Genomic DNA, 26044 nt, shown 5'->3' with positions numbered 1-26044 from the left:
ACTCCTGCTTCCCAGAGCAGACCCAGCACCCTGCCACTGGCCATGCTGTGCGTGGCGACCACGCTGACCTGGCAGGCGTCTTCGTAGACCGCCCTCAGTTGCTGCGCTTCTGCCACTGTATCTTCGTCCTGCAGCTCCGCCATCTCCTCCTCGCTCCAGTACAGCCAGGGCAGGTCCACATGGGCTGGCAGCGCGTCCAGCCACGGCTGCACGCTGGTGGCCAGGGCTGCTGCATCCCCAGCCGCCGCCGCGTCTGCTGCCTGGGCCTGGAGGCGCAGCAGCTGGAGCGCCATGTGCGTGCTCCACTTAGACTCGTCCACGCCCTCAGACGTGATGCCCGCCGTCAGCGGCACCGACAGGATCACCTGCACCCCGGCATGTGAAACCACGCGTGAGGGACAGGCTGGCGCATGCGTGCAGCCATGCAAGCAAGACAAATGCAGTTGCTGGTCGCTGCCTGCTGTGGCAGTGCAGGAGAAGCACACCTCCTCTGATTCGATGTCAGCGGTGGCCACCAAACAGTAACCCACGTCCTCGTCCACATACCGCCGCTCTACCTTCAAGCAGGCCGGGCTGGTGTCATGGCGCCGCACCAGCCAGTCTAGCACAGGTTGCTCCTGCTGCAGCTGCGAAGGGACGGTGGGTCTGCTGCTGCCACCCGCTGCCGCCACCGCCGCCGCTGCTATACGGGCAGCAGCGCGCTGCCTGCTGGGCCTCTGCTGTCGGTTGAGCCGTCCTTGTGTTGCAGGGCAGCTCACCACCGCCCGGCTTGCAGGGGCCAGGCAGGAGGCTGCTGGCTGCACATACACAGCCGTGGCACAGCGCATTGGTGTCGCTAGCATCGGCAATGGTGGTTGACCAAACGATAGAAGCAGCTTTCTGGCGATGAACGACACTTGCCAACTCGGCAGCAGGTGGTGATCTCAGCGAGGGCTCTTTGTCTTGCAGCTTCGATCACTGATTTGTGGGACAGCCGCAAGTGCGACACCACAATGTCAAGCACTGTGCGGCTTGCACGGGGCTGCCTTTCGGCCTCAGTGCCGAACCTCAAAGCAGGCCACCCAGCCGGACTCGCAGCCCGCTTGCAGGCAGGCCATGGTCGCCAGCAAGCAATCACGCTGTCCCAACGGCGCCCCAGTGGTGGCATTCAAAGCGCGCCGCCGCGGCGGTGCCACCTGGCTCGGCGGCGCGGCGCTGCCGTCTTTGCAGGGCCTGGCGGCCGCAGGCCAGGCGGCGGCAACAGCTGGGGCGATCGTCAACAGCGCAAGGATGACCAGCAGATTGTGCTGGGCGTTGGTAAGTGCTGCCAGGCCGCTCTCTTGCTTCCTGCAGCAGTAATCACGAGGTGAACCCTGGGTGCAGGTATAGGACTGACCCTGCTGGTGATTCTGGCGCTCAAGCTTGGAGGCGACGCCTTCCAGGATGCCGACGCCTGGGACCTGGGAGCATGGGATGGCAGCTTTGGCGCTGGCGACGTCGCAGGCAGCCTGCTGTGGGGCGTCTCCCTGTGGTTCTGTAGCCCGTGGCAGGTGCATTTACTCATTGGCTGTCCGCAGCATGGGCATGACTGCCTCGTAGCGCCTGCCCTCATCCCATGTTTGCTTTGTCTTGCAGCTACTCCTGCTCTTTTTAGGAAGAATTGAGGTGGAAAGGCCGTCCGATTGGCTCCTTCAAAAGCTGGGAAGGACAGCCGGCCTCAAGTGAGCCTGACTCGCCGCTGGACACCCGTCTGTGCTGCCTGCCCTGTGTGGCGCCTGCCCGTGCATTGCTGCTCATTGCATGGCTTGTGCCGCAGTGCTGCGCTGGGGGTTAAGTCACTTGCTGAGTTGCTGCTGACCTGCCTGCCGCGCCCTGCAGCGTCGACGCAATTGACTACCGGGTGCCCGCAGGCCTGCAGGCGGCAGCGGTGGCGGTGTTTGGCGCCAGCGGCTTGGCACTGTCGGCTGCCTTCCAGGCCCTGCTGGGCGACGCCACCTGGGCTGTCAGCACCGGCCTGGGCTCCTGCATGGCGGCCGGCATGTATGAGGTGGGGCGCCCGCGGCGCCTGTCGGTGGAGGAGGCGCAAGCAAAGGAGCAGCAGTGGCAGGAGTTTGGCAGGTTTGCCGACGAGCGGCTGGAGCGACGGGGGCGGTGCCACGAGACGGAGGTGATGCGAGCGCTGCAGCGGGAGATGCCCAAGTACCGCGGCGAGGCGTCCGGCCTGGACAGCTCAGCCCTGCGGTGAGCCTGCTGTGCCTACGCTGTGGTCTGCCATCAGCCCCGTCACGGGACCCCTCACAGCGGCCTTGGAGGGCCACTGTTCTGTCAACCTGCAGGGATCTGGTTCGCAACTGGGCCCCCGATGCGGAGCGCTCCAGCAACGGCTTCTGGAAGGGACTGTCGCTGAAGGCTGCCGGCAGCCCGGCGGCGCCCAGCAGCGGCCCCAGCTGCATCACCAGCAGCGGCGGTGAGAGCAGCACAGACCAGTATTGACTGGCAAGCAACGCCAGACTTGACCCCTTCCTATCATGCGCTGCCCAGTGCTTCCTGCGGTTTGACATATCAGTGGACACCCTTTACACTCAGTAAGAAAGTGTCGAAGGTTGCAATCGAAAGATAGAGTTGATTGGCGAGAAGGTTTGTGGTCAAAAGAAGGCAGCAGTGCTGGTTTGCAGGAAACGGTAAGGTCAGGACTGGAGACAGATGCACGACAAGTGAGGCAGCACATGGCATGAGAAGAGAGCAACACAAGGGAACCAGCAGCGGGGCAGAGGACAAGCATTGGAGGGCAGCATGAGGGGGTCAGGCAAAGCATGGCAAACTGCGCTCGGAAAAAACATCAAGCCTGGCAGTGTGGGGCGCTGTGCCTGGCAATCTTGGTCACATGGCCGTCACACATAGATGCAATTGAGAGCTGGCCAATGGCACGTTCAAGTGCGGTCTGTCTAGCATGTTGCGATCAAACAGGCAGCCGGGACGCACCGCCGCTCACTTGCGCGGGGGCTGCTTTGGCTGCGCGCCACCCTTGCCGCCTGCATTGCCGTTGCGAGCCCTGCCCGCCGGCCGCCACTCCTCGCGCTTGGGCGGCGGCACCCCCTCCGCCACGCACTGCTCATCATACGCCGCCTCCGCTTTGGTCAGCATCTTCTTGGCGCCATCAAACACAGACAGCTTGACGCCTGCATGGGCAATGGGGACGCCAGGCACGGAGATGAGTTCCCCAGGCGTGGTACTGACAGAATCCTGGCAATGGCATGCATCATCCTGCCAGGCAGCAAGCGCCACTGGCAACGCGGCGCAGCGGGCGGGCGCGCACCCTTGTTGGGCAGGTTTTTGAGGGCGTTGGGCACAAAGCCGCGGTACATGCCCGCGATGCCGTCGTCCCGCAGGATGGCGGCCGCCGCGGTGTGGTAGGCCACCGACCGCCCCGCCTGCAGCTGGATGTGGCGCCGCACGGTGTCCAGGGGGTAGCAGGACACGGTTGCGATGAGCGCGGCGGCAAAGCCGCGCGCAAAGGAGGGCATGCTCTGCGGCAGCAGGTCGTAGCTGGATAGCTCCAGCGCCATGTAGGGGCCGATGCCTGCAGGGGGCGGGAAGGAGAGGGGAGGAGGGGCAGGAGTGAGAGATGCTCAGGGTGGGTGGGTGCGCGCCGGAGGACGGAGCAGCGCAATGGCGGCAGCCGGCGAGTGGGCCGCTGGCGCGGGGTCGACTGACCCAGCATGGATGCTCCCAGCCCGCGGTAGAAGGCGGCGCCGCTGCCCTCCTTGAGCAGCACGGTGATGGCGCCCTGCACGCCGCGCAGCTTGGGGTCCACAGCCAGCCGCAGCCGCAGCGTGTCCAGCGGGTAGGTGAGCTGCATCAGGGGCAGAGGGCAGGCAGGCAGGCAGGCAGGCAGGCAGGCAGGGGTTGTGATGGGAGGTGTGTGCCAATGTGGGCCGATGGTGGGCCGATGCAGCCGCATCGGTACATCAACCGCCTAGGGTGCAGCTGACTTTAACAAAGGAGGGAAATGGAAGCGAACAACGTGATGTCTGCCTTGGTGACTGGCTGCTCCGCCAGCAGGCTGGCCTGAGCACGGGCCTCACCAGCGTCGCGGTCATGCCTGCGCAGGCGCCCGCCGCCAGCCGCCGCTGCACCGACAGGTTGCCCTCCTCATCCTGGAACAGCTTCTTGAAGACCTCGTAAGAGCAGAGCTGCGCTGCGCTGTAGGGCACCACACGCATGACCTGCAGGGGAGGGGAAAGGCACGCAGGTGGCTGCGAGCATGCCAGGGTGGCACACAGGAGTGCCGGCGGGCCCATCTAGCCACAGCCAGCATGCAGAGCCGGCCCATGTTGGGTCCTGGGGTGCCAGGAGGAGGAGGGAGGAGGAGGGTCCGCGCCGCGCAAAACCATGCACACACGCATGCGGGCATGGCGGTGGCGGCTCAGGGCGGCAGCGGTGCGCCACCTGAGGCAGGTTCCCTTTCCAGTAGCCCATCAGCCCTTCCTCCTTGCCAATGGCCAGGAACGCCTGGACCAGGTTGCCCTTGATGGCGGCCTCTGCAATGGCGCCCTTCTGCATGCCGCCCTTGACTTGCAGCAGGATCTGCGCAAGAGCCGGGCAACGACGGCCGGGTGGAGCGGCGGAACGACGCTGGCTGCGGTGCCTCCACGAGCGGCAACAGGCTGCCTGACCAGCCAGGCGCCCGGCACACTCTTACTGCCACAGCCAGCAGCATGCCACTGCACCCTGCTCACCCTGGCTCACCCTGCTCACCCTGCTCACCACGCTCACCCTGGCTCAAGGTGCAGGCAGCACCACGCACCTTGACGCGGTCGAGCGGCGCGGTCAGCGACTTGGCAATGGCGCCCGACAGCGCCCCCGCCCCAAACAGCACCGCCGCCCTGGGCACAAGGGCCAGCAGAGCTATGGGCTTGTGAGTAGCCAGGTAGGCGGGGGCTAGCCTGTTCACTGTGGCCACCTCCCCCAACTCGAAGATGGGCATCTCCGTCGCCGCTCCTCTGCTGGGCGCAGGCAGAGCTAGGCTGGCTGACGCAAACACTTGGCACGGTGAACGAATGCCAGCCATCTTGAATAACAGCAGTGGGCAACCACCCTGCAGATGCAGCGCGCCTGGACCAGGGCGGGAGTGCTGACCGGCTCCAGATGCAGCAGGGAATGATGGATGCTGCGAGGGCGGATGCGAGGTCCTCGCTGCTGCGGTGGACATGGCGGCGCCTGACGTGGACCGCATTGCGAAGAGCCGACATCAGGATGTCGGCAGCTGTTCACCTCCCACACGCCTCTGAAGCGGCTGTCTCTTATTCACGGCAAAACGGCCTGCCGCTCCACCTCCAGCAGGATTTGAAGCGGCCCGATCGAAACACCAGGCGCCATGGCGACCAGAGGCATGATGTCTGGTGCGCAAAGGCCGGGAGAGAGGAGCCCACGACCCGCCTGGAGCGACCCCGCCACCACTCACTTCCCCTCGCTGCTGCAGAGAACAACTTTGTGGGCAAGCAGACGCTGCTCAGCTGGATCAACGGAGCGCTGCAGCTGCGGGTGGAGCGGGTGGAGGACGTGAGTGCTCCTCCCGCCGGCCCGCCGGCCCTGGCTGTCGCCGGCTGGCAGACGCCAGGCCAGATATTGCATGTCTGCGCCTCGAGCAATATCTGTGCAGTTGGCTGCGCACCCAGCCAAGAGCAGCCCATGCCCATCACCCCCCTCCCTCTCTGCCCACCATGCACTGCCGCTGCAGACGTGCAGCGGGGCGGTGGCGTGCCAGCTGATGGACGCGCTTCACCCCGACGTGATCAACATGAGCAAGGTGGACTTCAACCTCAAAAACGACTACGAGTTTGTGCGCAACTACAAGGAGCTGCAGAAGGCGTTCACCGAGTGCCACATCGACAAGGTGTGCACGCTTGTGTGTTTGTGTGGGGCGGCGTGGCTGACCAGCGGTTTGCGGCCTGCTTGGGGCTGCGGTGTTGCGCTGGCACTGTGCGTCTGCTTCGCGCCGCGGCCGTCCAGGTGCGCTGACATGCACCCCGGCTGCCCACCGCAGATCTTCCACCCCACCGCGCTCAGCAAGGGCAAGCTGCAGGACAACCAGGAGTTCATGCAGTGGTTTTACGGCTACTGGCAGCAGGTCACGGGGGGGCTGCCCATCGAGGACTACGACCCCATCGCACGCCGCCAGCTGTGCCGCTCCGGCGACTGGAAGAAGGTGCGGGCTGCGGCGGCAGCGCAGCAGGCGGGCGCCCGCCCGCTTTACGCGGTATTGTGCCTTGCTGCTGCATCGTTGGCAGGCCGGGGCAAAGCCATGGAGGTTGGCCTTGCAGCGGCGTGGCGTGCTCGCTGCTGTTTGTGCTGGGCACTCGATGGGCATTCGGCAGGCGCTAAGCAGCAGCATCCAACTTGCTGCCGGCTGTGCAGTTCTCGCTGGGCTCTGGCGCTGGCCAGTCTGCCACCATCCCTGCTGTGCGTCGCGGCCCGGCGCCCATGGCGCCGCGCTCCGCGTCGGCTGCTGCTGCCAAGGTGCCGCTGTCGCGGGGCGCGGGCAAGTCGCTGCCTGGGTCGGGAGCGGCCAGCCGGGCCAGCAGCGCGTCGCTAGAGCAGCTGGAGGCGGCGCACCAGGAGGCGGATGGCCTGCGGGAGCAGGTGCACACTTCAGGCACTTGCACCACTGCTGCTGCTGGTTGCGCGTGTGCTGCTCGCCTGCCCATTGGCCATGCCAGCCAGTTGGATGGCGCTGCAACACTTTTTCATGCCAGCTGGGTGTCTTGCACATGCCGCTGCTGTTCTCAGCTGGCTGCCCGCCAGCTTGCTTTGCTGGCCGCCCTTGCCCGGCACACTGACCTGGCTTCTTGCCCTGGGCTGCCCGCTCCCGCCTGCCTCGGTTTCCTGTCGCAGAACACGGAGCTCAAGCTGCGGGTGGAGACTGCGGAGCGGGAGCGCGACTTTTATTTTGAGAAGCTGCGGGACATCGAGATCTTGTGCCAGGCGCCGGAGCTGCAAGAGATCCCTGCCATCCGCATTGTGGAGAAGATCCTGTATGCAGCAGACTCAGGTGGGCAGCTGCTGTTCAGGATTGCTGTGAGAGCAGGGGCAGGCCACATGGGTTGGAAGGTGATTTGTAATATGCCAACCCGCTCGCCTCTAATGCTTGAGTCTCCTGTGCCTGCTCCCTGCAGCGGAGGCCAAGGATGCCATGGCGGAGGCGCAGAAGGTGTACGGAGCAACCTTCGAGGCCGGGGTGGCAGAGGTAGCCGCCGAGTGAGGCCCGTCCTGCCTCGGAACACCGCTGTATATTGAGCGGCTTGCATCACTGCCTGCATTGGGCAGGGTGGGCCGGCCGCAGATTTGAGCTCTTTCCGTGAACCACACTATGCTAGCTCGCTGTTCTTGCTTCTTGTGGTACCGCTGTGGCACCCAAAGCACAGCTGGTGCTGGCTGACTGTCTGGAAGCCAATTTTCATCTTGTGTAGCAGTAAATAACGGCAAACAGCATGTCTGAGTGCCCTGCAAACATCTGCGGCGGCAGGGTGTACTGCACTTTGTTTGTGTACTGCAAGCAGTCATTACAGGCCCCACGGGCGACCCAGCTCGCAGACCCACATCGCCGAACAGCATGGCCGAGCAGCGTGGTGGCGAGAAGCGGCCCGTTAAGGCAGGCACCACGCTTTACCGGAATGCCACCGTCATCGCAACTTTCACGGAGCAGGCGGACGTCAAGGATGGGGCGATCTACGTCGATGGCAACGTGATCAAGTGGGTGGGACCCACCAGCGAGTTGCCGACCGATTTTAGATCTGCTGATACGGTGAGCGGAGGGACGCCCACTAGGCCGCGGCGCCCAGTGACGCCGGGGAGGCGGGTTTGCGTCGGAGGCCCTCGTCCTAAATGGCCTGCCGAGGTGGCGAGAGCCCTAAGCGGCGGCGCCTGGTGGCGCCCCCCCCGGCCGCTGCGCGGCGAGCCCGCCTGGCCCCACCCCTTCCCTGCTGCAACCTGGCTGCGCAGGTGGTGGACTGCAGCGACAAAGTGATCATCCCGGGCATGGTTAACACGCACCACCACATGTGAGCAGCGAGCGCCGCCCGCCAGGCAGTGGGGCTGGCTGCGGCGGGAACCCTGGCTGCGGCGCAATCGCCATGCATGTTGGTGCCCCTGCCCTACCATGCGCCCCCCACAACCCTTACATCCTAGCCCGACACTGCTGCAGGTACCAGAGCCTGACACGCTGCATCGCGCAGGTGGGCCGCCCAGGCGCTTGCCCGTGCACTCTCCACTCGCCACACAACCGAGACTCTCCCCGCCCTCACCCTTGCGTCATGCTCACGCCACCCTCCCTTCTTTCCCCTGCCGCCTGCCGCAGGACTCCCCGCTGTTCAACTGGCTGACCTCTCTGTACCCAGCATGGGCCACCATGACCTCCAACGACGTCTACATCTCAGCCAAGCTGTCCATGGCCGAGCTGCTCCTCTCCGGCTGCACCTGCTCCTCGGGTGCGCCGCAGCCGGGACTGCGGGAGGGACGCAGGGCGGCGCCTGGCCTGCTGGCCGCTCCCCTCCCCTCCCACCGGCCGCACCGTGGGGCGCCTCTCGCCCTCGGAGCTCCTCCCTGGGTCTTCGCCTGGTGCCACCTGTCTGCCGCCCCTCACCTGCATCCCCTCCCACCCGCCGCAGACCACCTCTACATCTACCCCAACGACGTCACCCTGGACGACACCATCCGCGCCGCCCGCGAGATCGGCATGCGCTTCCACCCCACCCGCGGCATCATGACGCTGGGCAAGAGCAAGGGTGCGCGGGCCGGGGGGCACGTGCCCTGTGGGTGGGCAGCAGGTGGCAGGGAAGGGGCTGTAGGGCCCCGCCCGACACTGCCACCGCTGCTGCTGGTTAGATGGGGCATGGCTCCTCTGGGGAACACCGGCTGCAGCAGGGAGCTGTGGCAGCCAAGCGGCGCTGACATCCTGGTGGCACAGTTGCCAACCACACACCCCACCCGCACACACATACGCACACACAGCCACTACCCTACCTGTAGGCGGCCTGCCCCCCGACAATGTGGTGGAGGAGACCGACAGCGCGCTGGAGGATGCCAAGCGCCTGATCGAGCAGTATCACGACCCCGAGAAGTGAGCGCCCTGGCAGCTTCCCCTTGGCTGCCCCACCACCTTGCCGCCACCACCACCCACACATGCACACCAACGCATCTACACATACATGTATTGCAGATACTCAATGATGCGCGTCGGCATCGCGCCATGCTCCCCCTTCAGCGTGACCAACGACTGCATGGAGGGAGGTGAGGCGCGCCACCACTCTGCCAGCCCGCATCGCCGCCCGAGACGCACTGCTGCTGGTGGCGGAGCCGCGGTTGCTGCTGACGCCGCCACGTGCCTGCCTACGTGTCACCGGCTGGCTGGGCCGGCCGGCTGCCTCGCCCTGGCTCTGCCCTCCCCGTTTGCCCGTCCCACCACCACCTCTCCCTCCCCTCCAACCTGTCCACTCAGCTGCCAAGCTGGCCCGGCAGTACCAGCAGGTGCGCCTGCACACGCACCTGGCGGAGAACCATCAGGACATCACCTACAGCGAGAAGACCTATGGCTGCCGCCCGGGGCGCTACCTGCAGTGAGTAGCCTGCCCTGCCTGGAGGCTGCCCCTGTGCCGGGAGCCAGGAGGGTGATGGCGGCGCCCTGGCCTGGCCTCTGGCCCCTGCATCAGGTGTTTTGGCTGGCCGGGCGAGCCAACGCTGCCGACTTGCCGACCTGTGCCTGCCTCTTGCCATCCCGACGCCGTTGCTGCCTGCCTGCAGGCAGGTGGGCTGGGACCGCAGCGACTGCTGGTTTGCGCACTGCGTGATGCTGGATGAGGGGGAGCGCAAGCAGTTTGCAGAGTGCGGCCTGGGCGTGGCGCACTGCCCCTCATCCAATGCCCGCCTCGCCTCGGGTGGGTTGGGTTGAGCAGCTGCGCCACCGCTGGTGGCGCTCCTGCCAGAGCAGCCTGGTGCCATGCGCTGCCTGTCGAGCCTGCCTACTAGCCCACCACACCCAAGGCACGAATGCTTCCCCGCACTGCACCACACACCCGCATCTCCTCCCGCCGACTCTCTCCCCTGCCGCACCTGCCCGCCGCGCTGCAGGCATCTGTCCGGTGCGCCAGCTGCGGGACGAGGGCGTGAATGTGGGGCTGGGCGTGGATGGCTGCGCCAGCAACGACAGCGGCAACCTGCTGGAGCAAGCGCGCTGGGCGCTGCTGCTGCAGCGCGGCCTGCTGCGTGAGGGCCCCACCCTGCTGCTGCCTGCTCCTCATGCCAGCATGTCACCTGCGCCCCAAGCTGCCGGCACAGCAGCCTGCCCTTGGGTGACTGGCCAGCATTCTTGCCTGTCCTCTGGCTCTGGTGCCAGACTGGCCCTGTGCCCTGCTCCTGTGTGGCGTGCGCTGGCGCAGGCGACGTCAAGGGCATGAAGGTGCGAGAGGCGCTCGAGATTGCCATCCAGGGCGGCGCCGGCAACCTGGGGCGCGACGACATCGGCCGGCTGGCACCCGGCTATGCCGCAGACTTTGTGGGCTGGAAGGTGGGTTGGTGGGTGGATGTCCGCTTGCGTGCTGCCTGCCTACATCCACCAACCAGCAGCGCTCCGTTGCAGGCCTGAGCCGCTCAGTCGTTTGCTGCCGCTCACCTGCTGCCTCCCGCATTATGCCGCACCTGCAGCTGACGGGCAATGTGGCGCTGTCGGGTGGGCTGGGCGACCCCGTGGGTGCCCTCATCCTGTGCACTCCCGGCCCCGTGGACCTGTCTGTCATCAACGGCGAGCCCATCATCCAGGACGGCAAGCTGCTGACGTGTGACCTCGAGGTCAGCCCGTGGCGTAGGCAGCATGGTGGTGTGGTGGGCGGTGCCCAACAGATGGCATGGCTTGCGGGTGTGGTGGTGGTGGTGGTGTGCGGGAGCAGGGTGGGGACAGCATGCAGCATGGGGGGGCAGGGGGGGCAGGGGCTCCATAACGCCGACGGGCTGGCATCTTGCCTCTCAACGCATCCATCTCTCAGCTGCCCATATTTGCATGCCTGACACCATGACAATGCAGGAGCTGATTCGGGAGCACAACACGGCGTCGGCGAGGGTGTGCGCCGCGGTGGGCTCACCCGACCTGTGACCGCTGCCGAGCGGGGCGGGATGGAACGCACCGCAGTTAGCACCCGCCGGCCGCTGCGCAACTTGCAGCTTGCTTTGCACATTATACCACTACTGCCTGCCTTTTATCCATGGATGGATACATGTAAATCGGACACAGTCACATCAGGGGGCTCTTCTTCTTGGAGGAGCTGGCTGGGAACCCGGGCAGCAGGAGGCTGGGCTCCGCCGGGGTCCGCAGGCACAGGCCTCCACGTGCGCCCACACCCTGCTCGCTCCAGCCATCCGGCAGGGGGTCAGCATCGATTCCTGTTTCATGGGAATGCATCAGGTTCGCATGCAGGACTGCACGTGGGTGCCACGTGGCACTGGATTTGCAATCGCCAGTGTTTCTGAAAGCTGGCGAAATCGCCAAATGCCGGCGAAATCGGGCCAAAAAACGGCTCTGGCTGGCGATTGGCCGAAGGCCATCGCCAGCCAGAGCTGGCTAAATGAGGGCAGGCGGCGGGGCGACATCGCCAGCGCGTCGCCAGCCCCCATGACTGACATCGCCAATATTTTGAGGAGAAATGGCCAATTTTCCTCAGTAACTTCATTCCATAGTGTTAAACAAGCGCCAGCTTGCTGGGGGCTTCGCCCCCAGTCCCCCAAAAGGGAGGCAAGTGCCGACAAAGCAACAGCGGCGCCGCATGTGGCCGCTGCGCTGTGCCAGGCGCAAGGGTGGCTCCCCCGCATTTCGCCAATCCTCAATGTGCCATCGCCAGCTGATTGGCGAAATTTGGACGCGACAGCAGTCCTCATCGCCCGCCCATCGCCAAAGCTGCCACGAGGGCCAGAAACACTGGCAATCGCCCAGGGTGGCCTCCACCAAACGGCGGCTGCAGGCAGGAGACCTTTTTATTAATCTGTCAGTCCAGCAGCTTGCAAACCCTGCAAGCTCTGCCCCAGCGCTTGTTCAGGAGCCTGCCGAAGCTAGGGCAATCTAACCCTAACTAAAGGTGCAGTGTGGGGCTGCTTGGGAGGCAGGGGAGGAGCTGGTACATGCTTACAGTGATGTAGAGGGGTGCCTGGCGCACCCGTGTGGTCGCGCTTCCCAGTTTTCATGCACGAGACTGCCCTGGCAATTGGGTCCACCCCCACAGCCTTGCACCGGCTTCAAGCATGACCCACAGGGCAGGTGGATACCAGCAGCCGGGCGCCGCGCCCCCCCGACAGTAAGTGAACGTTGCATCTGCTTCCCGCTGCCGCCGCCATGCAGGGCCGCCGCCGCCATGTCGACCGACGGCTCAGACCAGATGGACGGGCTGAAGAAGGAGGAGGCCTACCCCGTGAAGAAGGACCTCAAATACTGGACGGTTGGAGAGTGAGTTTCCGCATGCACTCGTCAGGGCCGCTGGCCCGCCCGCTGTGCCATGCATGCGTGCCCTAGCCAGCCTAACTCGAGTGATGCTCCATTTGCCACCCCCGAACACGCTCACCGCCTTGTGCACAGCTCCTGTGACCTGTTAACTCCGCCTCTTTTTTGGGTCCTTCGGCACCTCCGGATGCTAGTGGCTGCTGGGAACACGTCCACGCCGCCACTGGCCCCGCCAGTGCCAGCTCCTGACTGGCGCACCACCTCCTCCCTGCCCCTCTTGTCCGTGCAGTTACAACTGGAAGTACCTGTGCACTCCCCAGGTAGAGAGGCAGGCTGGCTAGCATGGTGGCACAGCACGCCTCTGAGCACATGGCCCATCCCGCCACCCCTTGCCGCACTAGGCCTATGCCGGCCTATGCCGGTGTCTTGTCACCACACGCCAGGCCTGCCCCTCCCTGAGAGCCAAACTCTTGCTGCCCGCTGCCCGCTCCTGCAGTGGCCCTGGTGCCGCGGCAACAAGCGCCGCTCGCCGCCCCAGTTCTTTGGCAAGGACTCGTGGCTGGGCCTGCTCACCGCTGCCGTCATGGGCCTGCAGCACGCTATGGCCATGCTCGCGGGTGGGTGCCGCATGCACCCTGGGCTGTGTGCGTCTCGCTGTGGCTCCAGAGACACACATGCATGCGCCAGAGCCGCTTCGCCTGGCCCGCTGCCTCCCTCATTCCGGCATCTCCTCCCCTGCCTTGCCCCCCTCTTGCCCAGGCCTGACCACCGTGCCCTACCTGATCGGCAACAACGCCCTTCAGGAGGCCGAGAAGATGTTCGGAGTGGATAGTGCCGAATATGACGAAGCCATCCAGACTCAGCAGTGTGAGTGGAGCGGCTCAGTGCCTCTGCTCCCTCCTGGTTGCTCCCTGGCCACCCAACCCCCGCTGGCGCTTCAGCTCTGCTGCACACACCAGAGTCGACGCTGGCACCAACGCCTCTGCCTCCGCGCCCCGCCTGCTGCAGACCTCATCTCTGCGGGCCTCATCATCTGCGGCATCATGACAATGGTCCAGGTCACCGCCATCCCGCTGCCCTTCAAGCGCCAGATCGGCGCGGGCATCCTGTCGGTCATGGGCATCTCCTTCACCACCTTCTCCCCCGCCAACTCCACCATCCAGAGTGAGCGCGGGTGGGATGTGGGCTGGCGCCCTCTCCGCAAATTGGCCCGTTCGTTTCTTTCCCCAATGCTGTGTCGTGCCTTCTCCTGTTCTCACGCATATCCGCTGCTTGGCCTCGCCTGCGCTGCAGAGCTGATTGGGGAGGGCGAGACGTTTAACGAGGCGTACGGCAAGGTGCTGGGCACCGCCGCCCTCTGCGCCCTCGTCCCAGTCGCCATCTCCTTCCTGCCCCACCGCGCCATTAAGAGGATCTTCCCCCCCGTAGTGTGCGGTGTGACCATCGTGCTGATTGGCATCAACCTGTGCGGTGTGGGCATGAAGGTGGGCGTGCTTCGCTGCTCCCCAGTGGCCACGCACCTTCTGAATAGAAGCAAGCCTGGAGCATCTGACGTGGGGCCTTTGCATTCACCAACGCGCCCCCCCCCCCCTCCTGCTCTCTCCCTCAGGCTTGGGGTGGCGGCGCCTTCTGCGCCGACAACTACAAGGGCCTGGAGATCCCTGTGGATGGCGCCTGCTCCTTTGTCAACGCCACCACCAACGAGCTGCAGCCTGTGTTCGACCCCAAGACCAAGACCGACACCTGCTACATCGTGAGCAGCCTAGCACTGTGGCCACAACAGCAACGCATGCCTGCAAGATGCGCACGGGCAGGGCCATCTGTCGCTTTGGGGCCCAGGGCGGGTGGGGTTGTCTTGCGCCTCTTGACACCACCGGCCGCGCTCCGCTCTCCTCCTGCACGCAGAACGTGCCCATCAACTGCCGCAACGGCGACGTGATCCTACCATTTGGTTCTGCCGCTTTCATTGGCCTGGGCTTTGCTGTCTTCTCCATGATTGTCATCCTGGAGCTTTTCGGCTCTCCCTTCATGCGCAACGTGGAGGCAAGCGTAGCTGCCATGGCCTACTGTCCGGGGGGGGTTGCTGTCCTTACCAGCATATTTGTTGCTCTCGTGCGTCGTTGCAGGTGATCATCGCCCTGCTGTTCGGTTATATGATTGCCGGCATTGCCACCTACGATGGTGCCAAGGTGAGCACCCCTGGGGCTGACGGCTCAAATCTGATAGGTTGAAGGTAGCACCCACGGCGCAGCTCGTTGCCCCTCACTGCAGACGAGCAGCAGCCCATGCAGCTTTTCCCAGCGCCTCTCTCTGTCCTTCCCCTGCCTGCAGTTTGTCACCGGCGCCAAGATCAGCGCTGCGCCCGCCATCACTTTCCTGTGGGTTCACACCTTCCCGCTCAAGGTGAGCGGGGCCCTACCATCCTGGACGATGTGCGGAACGTCCGCCACTGCTATCTGCACGAGCACACCACCCCACTGGCTGATGGCATGCCTGCTCTACTTGCCTGCAGATCTACGCCCCTCTGATACTGCCCATGCTCATTGTGTTCACCATCACCTCCATTGAGACCGTGGGTGACGTGGCTGCCACTGAGGAGGCCTCCTTCATCTCCACCGAGGGCCCCTCCCACGACAAGCGCATCCGCGGCGCCCTGCTCAACGATGGAATCGGCGGCATCTTCTCCGCGCTGGTGGGTGGCGGCAGCCCGTCTGTCGGTGCTGCCTGCCTGGATGCGTCCATCGTGGTTGTCCGCTTCCCATGTGGCTGCCGCATGGCCGGACCCATCACCCTTCCGCTCAACCTCTTGTGTCTGCCTGCGCCCCATCTCCCCACGCTCCCCTATCGCAGGCCACCTCCCTGCCGCTGACCACCTTTGCCCAGAACAACGGTGTCATCTCCCTCACAGCCGTGGCCTCCCGCCAGGCGGGCTGGTCCTGCGCCATCTGGCTGTTCGTCCTGGGAGTGATTGCCAAGTTTGCTGCCGTCATCACCACCATCCCTGACTGCGTGTTTGGCGGCATGACCACCTTCCTGTTTGCCAACGTCATCGCCTCTGGCATCAAGATCATTGTCGGTGAGCAAGGCGGTGGCGCGCCTGCCTGCCAGCCGTCAGCAGCGCTCCACGGCTCGACAACTCCCGTCGCCATGCCATCCAGCCGTGGTCGAGGCTGAGTGTGTGTGTTTTGCCCCTTGCAGGCGACCACCTGACCCGCCGCAACCGCGTCATCCTGGCGTTCTCCATGGCTCTGGGTGTGGGCGTCACGCTGGTGCCCCAGTGGTGAGCTTGCTGGGACTGGCCCTTCCTGCTTGTGGCCATCCTGCATGGCTGCTGTGCAAGGCAGGCCTCACACCACTTACCAATCCCTCCCCCCCTCCCCCTGTGCAGGGCGACCAACGCCCTGTGGCCCTGCACCGGCTGCAGCGAGGGCGTGAAGGGCCTGCAGGAGGCTGTCATCACCATCCTGGAGACTGGTGCTTCCCTGCCCTGGCCTGCTTGGCGGCGCCCCAGCAGCTGTGCCCTCAACCATGTCCTGCGGGGCAGCATGGGTCGTGCTTGCTTGGCCCCACCGGCACTCGACAGCTGAAGCCGGGCGCTCGTGCCGGGTGCTGCTCGCAGGCTTCTGCATCGGCGCGCTGACCGCCATCTTCCTCAACCTGGTGCTGCCCATGGAGACGCCCATGGTGAGCTGGCCGGCCTCTTGCTCCCGCCCCTTGCTTGAGTGGTCCTTCGCTGACCCGCTTGCCTGGCTGGCCGGCAATCAAGCAAGCTGGGCCCAGCTGCTGGCGGCCGCATGCTCACCGCTCCCTTCCTCCCTGACGCAGATCGTGCCTGCCCCCACCAGCAAGGGCCTGCCCATCAACCAGGAGCCCTCCTTCATCCGCCACGACGACGACAACATGGAGCCTCCCTCCCAGGAGCCCATGGCCAAGTACGACGCTGCCGCTAGCGGCGCCCCCGCCGGCGCCATTGTGGTGTAGGCGCCGCACCGCGCATCACGCTGGCCCGCCCGCCCCGGGCCGCCGGAGCAGGGCCCTCGCGAGCAGGGACGGCAGCAGCATCATAGCTGTTGAATAACTTATGCGCAGCTCAGCATACCAGACAGCGAGCGGGCGAGGACCTCTGAACTCCCCTCGCCGCGCTACCATTCAACACTCCCGACTTCCGTTCTTCTTTGCGCTGTCCCAAGTGACAGCGTACAGCACACCCACCTTGTACCTGGAGCAGTGTACAGCCTCCCGCGCCATGCATGTAGTGCTCAGTTGCTTGGCACATATGCTGGCGACGCCCCCAGTTGGGGCGACTATATTCCCACACCATTGATCGAGCGTTGACATGGTCCATACCCTCCCCCACTCCCCGACCGCGCCATCGATCATATCCCCCCCAGGTGAATATATGATACGCTGCTCTTGCGTCACCCCTCCCAACCACCTCCGATGGCCACCCCGGCCTAAACCCAACCTCCCTTGTTTGGCAATCTCGATCCATTGCTACAATACATTTTTTTTCATCTTTGGGGTCTCCATGGTAATTCTATACTAATACTTATGGACGCTCAGGGACGCGAGGGGGGTGGCGCTCTGTCACAGATGCACGGTGCAGCGGCGCAGGGCGTCAACAACTGCAGCAGTCTCCCTCTCACCCCGCCAGCCCTCAGCGCTGCTGCCACTGAGTGTTACAAGCTACTACTGCCGCACGGCGACAGTGCCATTCAGCAGCTGCAGCAGCGCCAAATCGGGCGCCAGGAAGTGTTCCAGCTGGCGCCTGCAGCGCGGGTGGCGCTCAAAGTACTCGGCGGTACTGCAGTACTGCTCCTTCACAGCCAGCGTCACAATCGTCTGCCCCGCATTCTTGAACTCCTCAAACTCCCGCCGCCCCGCCTCGCACCCCGCCGCCACATTGAACTTGGCGGCCCGCTCCGGCGCCGGCGGCAGCAGCTCGGGGAGGGCTGCAGGTACGGCAGGCGAGGCACAGGGCCACTCAATGGGCACCAGAAGCCGCTGTCGCAGCAGCCATGCGCTCGTCAGTGGCGGAAGGTCAGTGGCGGAAGGTCAAAACGAGCGCGGCTGAAAAGCCTGAAAGCTTGCCTGTGGGCCGCCGCCGGTTGATCTGTGCAAACAGCGCCGCCATGTCATCATCCAGGGTCTCCGATCTGAACACATGGTCCACCGCCAGGCTGCCGCCTGCGGTGGTCATGCACCGCGCCTGGCTGTTGAGGTGCAGGTACGCAAAGCCTTCGCCCATGGCGCAGCACTCTGGGCGGTGGGCGCAGGCCAGGCCCATGGAAGGCGGGAAGGCGCAGAAGGCGTCCCAGGAGACCTGCGGCAGGGGGGGAGCGCAGGCGTTGTGTGGAGGGCAGACACGGCTGGCTGGGACGGCTGGGCACCAGCGTTGGAGGTGCAGGGACATGGAGCAGAGGCGCAGCCAACCAGCAGCAGCAGGCTGCAGCCCACCTGCCACCCACCTCCCATCTCCCCTGCCAGCCCCCAGTCCGCTCACCAGGTCGCCGCACCCGGGCTTGGGCAGCAGCTTGCGGGCCAGGAACTTGTACTGGGACACCGCCCGGGTGTAGGGGTTGCGCACCGCGGTGAACACAAAGAACTTCTGCCAGAGGGCGGCCACCTGGGCGGCCGGCATCTCCACATCCAGAAGCTCCATGCAGCTGTCTGCAGCCAGGGAGCGGGGGCGCCAGCTGGCGAGGCATGGCCCGAGGAGCAGACAGCCCAGCCGTGCATTGCATGCAATCTGCTGTGCTTGAGTTGCGCTGCGCCACCAGCAGCAATGCCTCACCTTGGCCGCTGACGTGCTGCCAGCCGCAGTGCCCAAACCAGTTGAGCACGGAGGTGGAGGCGGCCTTGGCATGCCGCAAGTAAATGAAGTGGTAGGCATGGTTCACCCACACCTGCAGCGCTGAGGCATCACGTTCGACCCAGATCATGTTCTGACCGTTTATACAGCAATATGCCACATCCCTCGCGTCTACGCACCTGGCACTCTGGGAAGATGACTGGCGGCGGGTCGGGGAGGCCGCTGGAGGGCGGCATGCCGAAAGGGTGCTCCCGCTCCCATTTCCGCAGATACTTCCAGTACCGCTTGTGCCGGCTGACCGCATGCGGCTTGAGCCACGCCGCCTCGTCCAGCGGGCCTGCCTTGCGCACCGGGCCGTAGAGCGATGAAAGCGATGTGAAGACATCCTCGCTGGCGGCACCTGTGCTGGTGCTGCTGCTGCTGCTGCTGCTCACATTGGCTGCCACCGAACGGCGGGAGACCCTAGCCCTGCCGGCCTGCATGAGAAGAAGGATATAGATGGGTTGCTTGGGTGCCAACCAGGTCTGATATGACAGATGGGCAAACGCGGTTCACCGTTCCGTCACCGAGCAGGACACCAGGGTGAGTAAAGAGCCACAGGGCCACTGCCGCAGCGAATGCAAAGGCTAGTAGCTGCAGAACACGTGGCTGTGGCTTCAAACCGTCTGCACAGGTACAGGAGGGAGGAGCCGGTCAGATAGCGGGGGAGGACCCAGGTGGCGGCAGGGGCGCCGTCGCCCGGGGGTGCATTCTGTGATAGCGGATAGGCAACTGCCAGTACCGTTACTGCATGTTCAGATCAGCACGGCACATTGCAAGTGCGTGCAAATTGAGAGCGACCCGCAGCACCTGCCATCCCAGGCGCCAGGGCCTCCTCACGCCTCCTCAGGCCCCAAGCGCCCGCAATGCTGTTTAACTTTTTGAAATGACGATCGATAAAGACGGCAGGCCATGGAAAGCCGGGGCAAGGACTGGCGCCCGCCTGGCGCAGCGGCGCACTGCAGCGGCGATGCAACAGGCACAGACAGGCACTGCATATGTCCACGAGCCTGGAGCGGCATCAGCACCATGGGTTGATCCGATCAGCTGCAACTTTGTCATCGGTCGGCCCGTGCGCTCCTCGTCTTGTCACACGTGGGCACCCTGTCTACCGTGGCTATCAGCGACAGCCCTGTCTGCAGACGCACCCCACCCCCTGCTGCTGCTTTTACTGCTATTCAATACGAACAAGGCTGTAGCTCCTCTAAACTCCAAAACCTTGCCAACCAACCACAGCGCCCTCCTCCCTGCCAGTCGCCGACGTGTGTTACAGGCTGCTCATAGCGTCGTAACCGCTGCAGGCGTCTCAACAAGGTAGCGGGTGCTGGACGTGCGTCTGCATCATTCCGCCTTGTCCAGGTTCATGTGCTTGAACAGCTTCTGCGCAAAACAGACATACACAAACGCGGCAAGCAGCGGGTCAGAGCAGGGGAAAGGCAGCACATCTGCAGCCAGGCGGGCATGGCGTATTCACTGCCACCATGCGCACAGGCGCGAGCCTGCCAACCGAGCGAGGGCCAGGCTCCACAGCGCACAGTACAGCGCAGCGGCTGGGTGCGCACCCCCTGGTTGTTTGACTCCCACAATCCATCGCCGATAGCGTGCACGGCCTGCACATGATATACGCGCACAGCGTGTGAACTTGAGAGCGCTAGGCGCGATTACAGTCACTGCTGGCTGCGGTCCCCGACGCTGGCGGCCACACTCCCCATCCCCGCCCGCCCTGTGCGGCTCACCTTCTCTCCCACGAATGCTCCCACGATGATGGTTGCAACGTAAACGCTATTCCGCCGGACAAAGGTCTGCAGACGCGGGCAGGGCAAGGTTTCAGGGCGGTGCTCTGGGTTGCAGGGCAGGCCCGGCGGCGGTGGGTCGCACGTTGTAGAAGATGTCTCCCAGCCCCATGGTGCTAGTGCGCAGCGTCTAGGCGTTGGGTTGGCCTCCTGGTGTGCGCTGCCGCCGGGCCGCAGTGTCTGCCCCTCGGGCTAGATGCGATCACGGAGAAGGACGCCTGGGTTGGTGCCAGGCGGGTAAAATTAGCAGCAGCGCGCCAGGTACACTTCTGCAGGACAGTCTCAGCGCGAGGAATTGTGGGCCTTCCAGCGTCGATTGCTCAAAAGAGGCATTTATGGGGGTGACCCAGCGCCCATCTTGGCTCAATGAACACTCTTACAGCTTTTGTTGCACCACTCAGCAGCGGGGCTGTTCCACGCACACTTGCCTCCAATGCGTCAAGCAGGTCCCTGATCGGCGCTGCGCCGGCCGGCATTGGCCTGCGGGCACCGGGAAGCGGCAGCAGGCGACGCCAGACGCTGCCGCCGCTGGCGGCGGGTGGAGGCTCTGGCAACTTTGGCGATGAACTGCTGGACTTTATGTGGGTGCACCCTTGCAAGCATTGCATGGTTGAATGCTACTGCCTGGAACCGTGCACCTACCCTGCCGCCCCTCCCCATGCAGGTATGCGGGCAAGAAGTTGCGCAAATGGTATGGCCAAGAGGGGCAGGTGTTGCCGCGGGACGGGCGCGAGGGCGGGCCAGGGTCGGAGGAGCCCGAGGAGGAGGAGGAGGAGGAGGCGGCGGTGCGCGAGTATGTGGCTGTGCTGGATGCAGACAGCAGCCCCATGGCGGAGCAGGTGGTGCTGCAGCTGATTCTGAACCGAACCAAGATCCGAGCGCTGGTGAAGGATGCGGCGGCAGCCAAGGCGGGCTTTGGGCCCTATATCGAGGCGGTGCAGGGCGACAGCGGCGACCGCGCCGCCGTGGCACGCCTGCTGCGCGGCGCCAAGGCCGCCGTGTGCTGCGGCAAGCTGGGGGCGCTGCTGCCGGCGGCGGCAGCGACCCGGCTGCCGCACGCCGTGCTGCTGTCGTCGGCGGGGGCGCCGCAACAGGGCTTTGCCCTCTTTGCCAGCAGCGAGCAGCAGGCGTTGGCAGATCCGGCCCGCGAGCAGCAGCTGCGTGCCAGCGGCCTGCCCTTCACCATCGTCCAAGTCGGCAGCCTTGCAGGCGTGCCGGGCGGCACCAGCAGCCTTGCACTCACAGGTGGGCGTGCCTGAATTACACACCTGATCTTGGCCCGCGCTGTCTCCTCACAGCCTAATGAAGTGCTGGCATGATCCGTTGCATGTCGCTCCCCCGCATCCCTCCCTGTCACAGCTGGTGCGCAGCCTCAGGGCCAGGTCAGCCGGGAGGATGCGGCCAAGGCGCTGGCGGAGGCAGCGGAGCGAGACGCGGCGACAGGGCCGCTGGTGCTGCAGCTGAGCAGCGCAGGCCAGGGGCAGCCGCCTGAAGACTGGCAGGCAGCCTTTGCTGAGCTGCTTCAGGGGGCACCGACCTCGGGTTGACCCTCTTACATGGCCATTTCATCGCACTCCTCACTGTTTGTGTTGTCACTCTCTGCGGCCACCCTTCGCTCATGTCATCGTCCTAATAATCCGGCTCTCAATTCTGTACATCTGAGCACTTGCAATACTTGCGGTACCCACACATCACAAAGAAAAGTGCATATGGCAGGCCAGCTACGACACCGCGGCATGCAGCTCCTGCAGCTGCTGTGTCAGGGACGCTATGGTGCCGTTCTTGGTCTCCACCAACTCCCTGAAGCGGCTCTCTATCTCATCCATCTCCTTGACCCGTTTCTCCCTCAGCGCCGCCACCTCCTCCTGCACAGCGCCCGCCTCCTGCTCGGCAGCAGCAGCCCGCTGCTCCACCGCCCTCAGCTCCTGGGCATGCTGCTCGCTGGCGCTGCGCAGCGCTGCCGCCGCAGCGTCCTGCCGGTGAACAGCCTCCTTCCTGGCCGCTGCCAGCTGCAGGGCACACGGCGAGCACACGCAAACGGCAGCTGCTGTGTTAACCAATGAGGAAGCGCATTGTGAGAAGCTGGGCAACTCAGTCTGCACCAATCGCTGCTTGAACATGCAGCTCAGGCTCAACCCGGCAGCGGCAGCAGCAGCAGCAGCTTGCCTGGTCCTCCAGCCAGGCCAGGCTGCTCCCCTTGCTGGACACCTCCCGCTGCAGCGTGTGAACCAGCTCCTCCAGCCGCACAATCTTGGCCTCCGCGGCTGCCGCCCGCGCCTCAGCTGCACCGCATGTGTCTGCATTGAATGGAAGGGCAGTAGGCACAGCGTGGTGGGCCCGCCAGGCCCTTACATACAGAAGGCATGGATGCTCAGGTGTGCACAGGTGAATGCTGCGGGGCCCCCACCTGTGAGGCTGCGCTCCGTGTCCCGCAGGCGCGACACCTCCTCCCGCCACTTGGCCTCCGCCGCCGCCTCGCCCGCCGCCAGCTGCTTCTGCAACCGGGCCAAGGTGGCAGAGTTCACGGCTGTCCTACGGCACCAGCAACGCCACAAGCCCGCTGAGGGACACAGCCATCCATCCGCTTCCGGCACCACAAGCCTTGCCTGCAGCTGGCCCTCCTTGGCCAGAGCATCCTCCTCCAGGCGCGCCACCACAGCCGCCAGCTCCTCGTCCCGCTCAGCTGCCAGCTGGCGCCGCAGCGCCGCCTCGCGCCCCTCCATCTCCCGCCGTGCCCGCTCGCTGGCGGCCGCACGCCACGCCTCCTGCGAGTGCCAGGCAGAAAGGCTAAGCAGCGGTTGCACAGAGAAGCAAACAAACAGCGGGCTGCTCGCTGTGAGGAATGACATCCGGATCAGTACACGCAGAAGAGCAGAGGCAGCTGTCTGTGCCTCCCACCTGGTTGACCTCATACTGCTGCCTCACGGCCTCCACCTCCCGCTGCCGCGCCGCCGCCAGCTGCTGCTTCTCGCTCTCCCACTCCCCGCGCAGTGCCGCCACGCGCCGCCGCCAGCTGCTCGCACTCAGCCGCCTGCTGCTGCACGCGGGCCTGGTCTTCACGCCGGGCTGCAAAGCAAGCAGCGGTGGAAGCACACGACACATTGAAAATTGGCTGGTGAGCCTGGGGCAAATCGAATGGTGCATGCTGTGCAGGCTGGCGCAAGGCAATCGTGGTATTTGCTGCTGGGGAGGCACCTACCCGTGTCGGCTCTGTCCAGCTGCATCTGGTGCTCCGCCGCCAGGCGCATGCGCAGTGACTGGAGCTCAACCTCAAACCTGGGCAGCAGAGAGGCAGGGGAGGAGGAGAGCAGGCAATGGCTGGAGAAGCAATGCGTAAAGAGGATAAGAGGTTGGTGCGTCTTGTGGAGCCTGAAGTCAGCAGACAACTCTGGGCACGACGCCAAGCGGGCCCACATGCTCAAGGGCCCACATGCTCAGTGCAGCCCTACCTGTTCTGAGCATCTTTGATTTGATCCCGGGCAGCTGCCCGCTCCACCTCGAGCGCCGCGGCATGCTCCGCCGCCGCCACAGAGCGAACCGCCGCTACCTGCTCCTCCAAGCGGCGGCTGACCTCCGCCTCGTGGCGCTGCTCGGCGCGCATCATCTCCACCTTGTGAGCCTCCATCAGCCTCTGCAGCGGTACAATGGCCATGTGCAAGAGTCCATCTGCTTCTGGCTAGCCTTGCTGCTCCCGGGCAAGAGCGCTGCCCATACCATTCGGCCGCTGACCTGCCCATTGACGGCCCCGCCTTGCCTGAATCTCCGGCTCCAGCCCCTTGATGGTGCTCTCCTTGATGCTGCGCGTCTGCTCGGCCATCCACGCCTCGCGCTTGGCGCGCTCGGCCGCCACCCACACCTCCTGCGCAACCACACAGAGGGCTGCTGCTTGGGGGCTGATGTGGCTGACAGCATGGCAGCAAGCGACAGCCAGCTGGCGCACCTGGGTTGGAATGACAAAGGGCAGCACAAGAGTAGACAGGGCAATGCCGAGCCAGCCACACACCTTCTGCTTGCGCAGCTCCCGGGCCAGACCCTCCTTCAGCGCCTCAATCTGCTTGGCGGCCTCCGCCTGCATGGCGCCGACATCCGCTGACAGCCTGGCGCACTTGGCTGCACACGCGTAGGGAGACGGCACGGCGGACGTTCAGGCATACCTCAAGCCTAATGGTGGCGCCAGGCACTTGCAATCCAAGTGTACAGCCAGTGCACAGGCACTGCAGGCCAAGATCACTGCGGCAGCTGGTGCTGCGCAGTAAGGCAGCAAGCAAGCAGCAGCATGCAGTAACGGGCCGTGCCTGACAGCGCGTCCTTGTCCTTCATGATTCGGTCGATGAGCTGCATGCTGCGGGAGACGCTGGCCTCTGTCTCCGCCTTCTGCTCGGCCAGCTGGGCCTGCACGGGCGCACGACAGAGGCCTTAGCTTCATACAATCAATGCCCAGAAGTGCTGCCGGTGCCGGTGCGCGCCCTGGCAGCAGCCTGCCCTCTCACCTTGTGGCTGGCCTCTGCAGCCCGCAGCGCCACGGCCTGCTCCCGCCGCGCCGCCTGCGCCTGCTGCCGCAGCTCCGCCAGCTGGCCATCCTTGTCCGCCACCTGCTGCTGCAGCTGCTGGATCTTGGCGCGCACGCTGCTGGCCACGGCGGCAGCATTCAGCTGACCAGCAGGAGGCGCCGGTGGCTGGGGGGTAGGGGCAGGCGCCGGGGCAGGTGCTGGCTCGGCGCCACGGTCAGGCACTGGAGGCTTCGCAGAAGGCGCTGCAACTCGGGTGGATGCCGCAGCAGGTCTGCTGGGCGTGGTCAGCAGCTGGGCCTGCTTGCGCACCATCGTGGATGCCTCTGCGGCACGCAGCGCCCCCGCTGCCACAGGATCGGTGGCGGCCGCCGCAACTATTTGCTTGCTGCCGATGCTCAGCGCCTGCGCGGCCAGAACCCTGGCGATGGGGTGGGCCGTGGATGTTGGCGACTTGGCCTGCTGCTCCTGCTGCTGCGCCTGCAGCCGAGGCTGGGGTGGCGGAACAGCTGGTGGCGGCGCCACCTGGCGTGCCTCCTCAACTGCCTGCTTCTCCAGCTCCGCAATCATCCGCATGATGTGCCCCATCTTCTCAGTGGAGGCGGACGCCCGCACATCCCCCATCTGCAGCTGGCGCGCCGTGGGCGAGAAGGGCCTGCCCGACGCCGCGGCACGCGTGGCCTGCTGCGCGTGTTGGGACGGAGGTGGGCTGGCGGCGCGGCTGTCGCACATGCGCGGCACTGGACATGTGGCGGCGGCCTTGCGCGCAGTGCTGTCAGTGGCAACAGCTGCAGCGGCTGCTTTGGCGGCAGCCGACTCGCGGCTCACGCGCTCTGCACTGTCCTCTAGCAGCACCGCCTCGACCTCTGGGCTGCTGGTCTGTGAGGTACCGCTGGTGCCAACACGATTGCTTGGAGCCGGTTTGGCGACCGCACTCGGCGCGCGCGGCCGGGGTGGCCTGCTAGCTGGGCGCACCACTGACGCGGGGCGCGGCCCCGGCATGAAGTCTAGCACACTGGCTTTGCGGGCAAAGCTGGAGCTGCAACTGGCTGGCGGCGCCGGCGGGGTGGCAGGCCACCGGGCGCTGCCACTGGCGCTGGGCCGCTTGCGGCGCTCTCGGAAGTGGTGTTGAATGATTCTGGCCGCCACCTCGCGCATCACACAGTCCGCAGCTGCCTCGGAGCCCATTGCGGTTCAGTTATTTTCGCCACCCGCCGCTGGGCGTAATTGAAGCCTCCATGCGAGTAGTAAAGGATAAATGCAGGGCAACGAGAGCCGTAGGCCAATACAGCCGATGCTCTGGGCCTCAGAGGCGGCGGCGGAGCCTTGCTGGCGGCGGCCCTGCTGGCCTTGGGCTCACATACAGCGAATCGCATCCCGCTATTCAATCACTTGGTGGTGGGCGAGGATCCTGATTGAACCGAACACAGAGGGT

General features: G+C 65.1%; 10 protein-coding genes across 10 annotated transcripts; 5 read left to right on the top strand and 5 right to left on the bottom strand.

The window, feature by feature from the left end:
* Positions 1-992: 992 nt before the first annotated feature.
* Positions 993-2580, top strand: CHLNCDRAFT_57743 (expressed protein; the record flags this gene model as incomplete). The annotated part of the gene is made up of 5 exons (XM_005848032.1): positions 993-1296; positions 1363-1529; positions 1615-1700; positions 1858-2220; positions 2316-2580. 5 exons carry the CDS (start codon positions 993-995, stop codon positions 2470-2472), a joined length of 1077 nt encoding a protein of 358 aa, XP_005848094.1. The 3' UTR covers positions 2473-2580.
* A 387-nt stretch (positions 2581-2967) lies between these two features.
* CHLNCDRAFT_35290 (hypothetical protein) lies at positions 2968-5141 on the bottom strand (the record flags this gene model as incomplete). Its single annotated transcript, XM_005847873.1, has 6 exons — positions 4787-5141; positions 4429-4566; positions 4065-4205; positions 3694-3832; positions 3296-3559; positions 2968-3158 (listed from the first exon to the last, which is right to left on the bottom strand). Exons 1-6 carry the CDS (start codon positions 5048-5050, stop codon positions 2968-2970), a joined length of 1137 nt encoding a protein of 378 aa, XP_005847935.1. The 5' UTR covers positions 5051-5141.
* Positions 5142-5356: 215 nt separating this feature from the next.
* On the top strand, positions 5357-7240 carry CHLNCDRAFT_145362 (hypothetical protein; the record flags this gene model as incomplete). Its single annotated transcript, XM_005848031.1, has 7 exons — positions 5357-5381; positions 5462-5541; positions 5720-5875; positions 6026-6187; positions 6397-6621; positions 6874-7030; positions 7155-7240. The coding sequence occupies 7 exons, from the start codon at positions 5357-5359 to the stop codon at positions 7238-7240; spliced, it is 891 nt and encodes a 296-aa protein (XP_005848093.1).
* Positions 7241-7591: 351 nt separating this feature from the next.
* Positions 7592-11122, top strand: CHLNCDRAFT_145361 (hypothetical protein; the record flags this gene model as incomplete). Its single annotated transcript, XM_005848030.1, has 13 exons — positions 7592-7735; positions 7981-8039; positions 8183-8213; positions 8336-8465; positions 8646-8762; positions 9007-9097; positions 9197-9267; positions 9476-9593; positions 9778-9911; positions 10105-10239; positions 10413-10540; positions 10678-10821; positions 11054-11122. The coding sequence occupies 13 exons, from the start codon at positions 7592-7594 to the stop codon at positions 11120-11122; spliced, it is 1371 nt and encodes a 456-aa protein (XP_005848092.1).
* A 1249-nt stretch (positions 11123-12371) lies between these two features.
* Positions 12372-16438, top strand: CHLNCDRAFT_145360 (hypothetical protein; the record flags this gene model as incomplete). The annotated part of the gene is made up of 16 exons (XM_005848029.1): positions 12372-12463; positions 12747-12777; positions 12954-13074; positions 13217-13324; positions 13466-13621; positions 13751-13941; positions 14067-14210; positions 14363-14494; positions 14584-14646; positions 14789-14860; positions 14970-15149; positions 15308-15533; positions 15656-15737; positions 15846-15931; positions 16077-16141; positions 16283-16438. 16 exons carry the CDS (start codon positions 12372-12374, stop codon positions 16436-16438), a joined length of 1905 nt encoding a protein of 634 aa, XP_005848091.1.
* Positions 16439-17146: 708 nt separating this feature from the next.
* On the bottom strand, positions 17147-18751 carry CHLNCDRAFT_145359 (hypothetical protein; the record flags this gene model as incomplete). Its single annotated transcript, XM_005847872.1, has 5 exons — positions 17147-17398; positions 17520-17780; positions 17961-18127; positions 18252-18363; positions 18449-18751. 5 exons carry the CDS (start codon positions 18749-18751, stop codon positions 17147-17149), a joined length of 1095 nt encoding a protein of 364 aa, XP_005847934.1.
* Positions 18752-19669: 918 nt separating this feature from the next.
* Positions 19670-20113, bottom strand: CHLNCDRAFT_23025 (hypothetical protein; the record flags this gene model as incomplete). Its single annotated transcript, XM_005847871.1, has 2 exons — positions 19670-19918; positions 20045-20113. Coding segments are annotated over 2 exons (318 nt in total), but the record flags the coding sequence as incomplete, so codon positions are not given.
* A 184-nt stretch (positions 20114-20297) lies between these two features.
* CHLNCDRAFT_145357 (hypothetical protein) lies at positions 20298-21648 on the top strand (the record flags this gene model as incomplete). Its single annotated transcript, XM_005848028.1, has 4 exons — positions 20298-20323; positions 20548-20682; positions 20766-21346; positions 21461-21648. The coding sequence occupies 4 exons, from the start codon at positions 20298-20300 to the stop codon at positions 21646-21648; spliced, it is 930 nt and encodes a 309-aa protein (XP_005848090.1).
* Positions 21649-21822: 174 nt separating this feature from the next.
* CHLNCDRAFT_145356 (hypothetical protein) lies at positions 21823-23753 on the bottom strand (the record flags this gene model as incomplete). Its single annotated transcript, XM_005847870.1, has 7 exons — positions 21823-22110; positions 22310-22398; positions 22509-22596; positions 22696-22866; positions 23082-23167; positions 23301-23377; positions 23551-23753. The coding sequence occupies 7 exons, from the start codon at positions 23751-23753 to the stop codon at positions 21823-21825; spliced, it is 1002 nt and encodes a 333-aa protein (XP_005847932.1).
* Positions 23754-23777: 24 nt separating this feature from the next.
* On the bottom strand, positions 23778-25797 carry CHLNCDRAFT_145355 (hypothetical protein; the record flags this gene model as incomplete). The annotated part of the gene is made up of 6 exons (XM_005847869.1): positions 23778-23960; positions 24105-24211; positions 24388-24493; positions 24592-24777; positions 24922-25293; positions 25585-25797. The coding sequence occupies 6 exons, from the start codon at positions 25795-25797 to the stop codon at positions 23778-23780; spliced, it is 1167 nt and encodes a 388-aa protein (XP_005847931.1).
* Between the last annotated feature and the right edge of the window lie 247 nt (positions 25798-26044).

Source organism: Chlorella variabilis (assembly GCF_000147415.1).
Source record: "Chlorella variabilis unplaced genomic scaffold CHLNCscaffold_9, whole genome shotgun sequence".
NCBI lineage: Eukaryota > Viridiplantae > Chlorophyta > Trebouxiophyceae > Chlorellales > Chlorellaceae > Chlorella > Chlorella variabilis.
Note: the sequence above shows the minus strand (reverse complement) of the source record. Positions and strands in the feature narration are given on the sequence as shown.